General features: G+C 38.4%; 1 protein-coding gene across 1 annotated transcript; it reads left to right on the top strand.

Moving 5' to 3' along the window:
- Positions 3,278-3,820, top strand: LOC104789681 (uncharacterized protein At4g04775-like). Its single transcript, XM_010515342.1, has 2 exons — positions 3,278-3,439; positions 3,518-3,820. Exons 1-2 carry the CDS (start codon positions 3,278-3,280, stop codon positions 3,818-3,820), a joined length of 465 nt encoding a protein of 154 aa, XP_010513644.1.

The following is a 4,667-nucleotide window of genomic DNA, read 5'->3' as shown; positions in this document are numbered from 1 at the left end:
TTTTTTACTTTTTTCGGCAGGAATGGAAAAGAAGTACCCTAAACGGCTTATGGAAGATGGAAGCGAGCCACAAGTTGGGCAGATAAATAATACTTGTTGAATGTCAATCCTACACAAAATCAAGAAGGCATTACCAGAAGAGTATGAGATTGTGAAGGGTGATCCAGTTTTCGCATCTGTATTTGCATTGTATGAGAATGGTCTTGGGTACTCAGCTCGGTTGATACACAGCATCATGTGTAGGCAGTTGGTGACTAAGAGAAGACATGAGCTGTGGTTTGTGTTTGGTAAGAAGCCGCTTAGATTCTCAATGCAAGAATTCCATGCAGTTACTGGTCTTAAGTACTCAGCCGATTTCAGTCATGATTCAGAGAGTTGGACAGATGATAATGGGTTTTGGAGCAAATTGTTGAAGAGAGGTGGTATCATTACCATTCAAAACTTGATGAAGACCCACCTTGAAGCAGCTCCATCATGGAGAAAACAAGAAGATAGAATTCGGTTTGTGTATGTTTGTGTGATTGCTGGGTTGGTAGTGGCTAAGGATGAGAAGAAAGCTATACCACATTCATACATCAAGCTGGTCATGGATCTAGAGAAGGTTAGGACTTATCCTTGGGGTCTTGTAGCTTTTGACCATTTAGTTAGCTCTATAGTGGAAGCAAGAAAGAAACTGAAGAACCCCATTAGTTACATCCTCAATGGTTTCTCATATGCTCTTCAAGTTTGGGTTATGGAAGCCATTCCTCTTATTGGACAACTTATGGGAGAGAAGATTGACACAGAGATTACACTTAGCCGAATCTCTAATTGGAAAGGTGCTGCTAAAGTATCATATGATGAGCTCCTCCTTTTAGAGAAATCAATTGGACACAAGGTCAGTTGACTTCTTCTTTTTTCTTTTAAGTTTAAATTCGAATACATTGAGTTTTTTTTTTAATTAGTTTCTTTGTTTTTGTTTTGTCAGGATGTTGTTTATTCATGCATTTCCTCCACTGGAAACTTTGATATATTGCAGTCCATTGAATTTTTGAGGGGTGATGAAATTGAAGATTGTGAAGTGGACAACTTGGAAGCTTTGATCAGATCTGACTATGATTTTGGAGATCATATTTGGGAGAGTGTCGAAGGATATGGTGTGGAAGATGATAACATTGAGGATGCTGGTGTGGAACAATCTCAGACTGTTGGAGGGGACAATGAAGTTTCGGTTGGAGAGGAGAGTGGTCAGAAGCAAGCTGATATCCCAGAAGTGTCTAGCTTGAAGAAGAGGAAGAAGAAGCTAGTTGACCATGGAGCAGAGACACGGAAAAGAATGGTCTTAAATCAGAGAGCATCAACTTCACATTGTTCTTGTGGAGATGATATGAAGCGGTTCTTTAAGGAGTTGATTGACTCTTCTTTCAAGAGCTTCACAGAGACCTTTGGAGAACGATTGCTAACTTTGGAGAAAGATGTATCAGATATCAAGGCCTTGATATCCAGACCAGCAGCAGTGGATCCTAAGCCAGCAGTAGTGGATCCTAAGCCACCAGTAGTGGATCCTAGTCCATCACGAGTGAAGCCCAAAACTTCGGTACGTAAGAAGTAGCTCAAAGCCTTGTTCGATTGTAATATGTTGTGTGGTCTTTCCTTTTTCTTGTATCCTTGTTTGTATGTGTATGTTGTAAACATAATTTATGTGTTGTAACTTATGTGTTGTAAACTTATGTGTCATAATTTTTAAGTGTTGTAACTTTAACTAAAGCCTTTCATAATTTTTTGTTTTTCTTGACAGGCTGAACTGTTTGATTTAGATAATCTGTTGATAGACCTCAATGTAGATACACAAGACTATCTAAAGAACACAGTAGGACACTTATCTCAAAAGTCTGTTGTGTCCGGATTTGATCCTACACTGAGTCCCAAAGACGCGGGTAAAGATGAACCGGATGCGGTGTTGACTTTCGTTTCTGATGATCTATGGAATGCTTTTGAAGACTGGAGTAGGATCCACTACGAGTACGTGATTCAAACATTTTTATATACATGTTATGATTTATCAATTTTTTTTTTTGTAATCTTACAATTGTTTTACTTTTACAGAAGCATTCAACTGGGTCCAACTTTACTTGATCGAGAATTGTTTGAGCGAGTCATGATGGGTGGCAAATGGCTTGGAAACGAGGTACGTGTCAATCTTTTGAAATATTATATTTTATATTCTTAAAGTATGACAAACTTAAGTCTTTAAATATTTACAGGAAATGGATGCAACGATGTATATTTTTCGGGAGCATACATCTTTAGGCCGCCTAGAGTTGGATCGTGTAGGTTTCATGAATTGTCAGTTTAGCGAGCACGTCAAGGCCGACTACAATCAGTTTAGATCGACAGGACGAACCCACACTTGGAATCACCTCTTGTTAGAGTATGCCAAAGGTGAACTGCCATCTCATGGAAAGACAGGAAAAAGTTGGGCTGTAGATTTGGACAGAATTTATGCACCGGTCTTCATTAACGGTAATCACTGGATCTCAGTTTGCATTAACTTCAGTCTTAGAACAATTGAAGTCTTCGACTGCAACCAATACCAAAACAGAAGACACGTTGAGCCATTCGCTAATGTCATCCCTCGTCTCGTGAAGGAGATTCACAAAAAGGTTGATGGAAAAGCTCCCTTGTTGACTCCATACGAGATCATCCCGGTTTGTATGCCACCTAAATTAAATAAGTCAAGTTGTGATTGTGGAGTTTATGCCCTGAAGTATATCGAGTGTCACATGCATGGTCTATCTTATGAGTTGATTGTTGATGAAAACATCAAGCGTGCTCGTTTGAAGTTGGCAGTCGATCTATGGTCAACAGCAAAGGATCCTGTGCTAGTGGAACGAATGAAAACTTATGTGCGTCCAGTGTATGCGGCTGAGTTTGTAGACCTTGGCTAATTTTTAAGTGTCTTTATGATTGTTTTGTAAATGATGGTTTTTGATGCTTTTGCTTGTTAGACTAATATAAGAGTCATTAGTATTAATCCTTGATGTATATTTGCTTTAGGACTGACTAATATGAGACTCAATAACATAACCTCATAAGCATAAGAACACAAAAACATACACGATTTAAACATACCGATGACCCGATGTAAGCATACCGATGACCCGGTTTTTAATTTTAATATTTAAGGAAAAAAATAAAATTAGGGATCTTCTTTTCCAATACTTGATCTTCTTCAATACTCTCTTATTCTTCTTTCCCGATACTTTCTTCTTCTTCATCGTAAAAACTGATAGGAGCCATGAGCCAACGTTCTTCGGCTGGTTCGTCAGGGTTACCGTCCAGAAGTTCTCAGGTTGGAGTTCCGTGTAGATGCTGGTGTGGTGGAGAGATTAGAACCTACACCTCAAAGACGGAAGAGAATCCCTGTAGAAGATTTTACAGATGTGTTGTTGGTGTGAAGGTAATTTACTTTTATCAGTCGTTATTCATCACAATAGCTGAAATTTATTAAATATTGTTATCCAAACAATGATTTTAGGAGAAGAAGGAGAAACACATGTTCCGTTGGGTTGATGATGCTGTACTAGAGGAGATTAGGATGGTTGAAAGCAAACAAAACCAACTCTTAGAGGATCTAAAAAAGATGGTACCAAACAATGTGGAGCTCCAAAAGGAGATGGTGAAGGAGATGGAAGAAAAGATGGAGAAGCATATGATTGAGATCATCAGGCAAGAGCTAATGGTTGCAAAAGAGAGTATGGAGAAGTCGAACAAGCAGAGGATTTGTGTACTAGTCGTATTGGCAGTTTCAATGGCGTGGCTTTATAAGAAGATGATATGATGTCTTTGCTTTCTGTATTTTGTTGTTATGCTTAACACTTTTTGTTAGTCTTGTTTTTTGTACTCTGGTTTTAATGAAAGTTTGATTGAAAGAAAACTCAAACAAGGAATTTCAAAACACATGAGTGAAAGTTTGATTGAAAGAAAACACCAGCAAGGAATTTCAAAACACATGAGTATTTTATTAGTCTTAAATCAACACCATCAACGAATTTCAAAACAAATGAGTCTACTAATCGAAAATAAACACCATCATTCATCACAAAGGTGCTGCCATGAAACACAACCCACGAATTTCAAAACAAATGAGTCTATTAATCGAAAATAAAAACCATCGAACACCATCATTCATCACAAAGCAGCTGCCGTGAAACACAACCCAGAAGCTACCTGAAACATAACGAGTACCGTAAATATAAATGAAATCAAAAATTCAAAAACAGGAATCTTAAGTTGATGCACTAACCATTGTTATATCACGATATCACAAGTCGTTCTGTTATGCCCTTCTTTGCCACACCGCGCACACTTATGTCTCTTTGACCCTTGTGAGTTTTGTGATGATTTTATCTTGTCTTCAGCGGATTCATATCTTCTTTTTCTTCGCCGTCCTGGATGTCTTCTTGTTTCAGGTGGTCGAACTTTTGCATCTTCAACATGCTGTGGGACTCGCCATTCTTCTTCAGGAACACCTATTGGATTAACAGTTTCCTCATATTGCGATCTCCATGCAGTAGTGGTATACACATCATCAGCATAAGGATATAGATCCTTGCCTATATCAAAAGCTCCTTTTATAGCATGTCTACAAGGGAGTTTTTGGATGCTGAACTTTCCACATGAACAAG

Source organism: Camelina sativa, chromosome 5 (genome assembly GCF_000633955.1).
Source record: "Camelina sativa cultivar DH55 chromosome 5, Cs, whole genome shotgun sequence".
Lineage (NCBI taxonomy): Eukaryota > Viridiplantae > Streptophyta > Magnoliopsida > Brassicales > Brassicaceae > Camelina > Camelina sativa.
The sequence above is the reverse complement of the archived record's forward strand: the minus strand, read 5'-3'. Positions and strand labels throughout refer to the sequence as shown.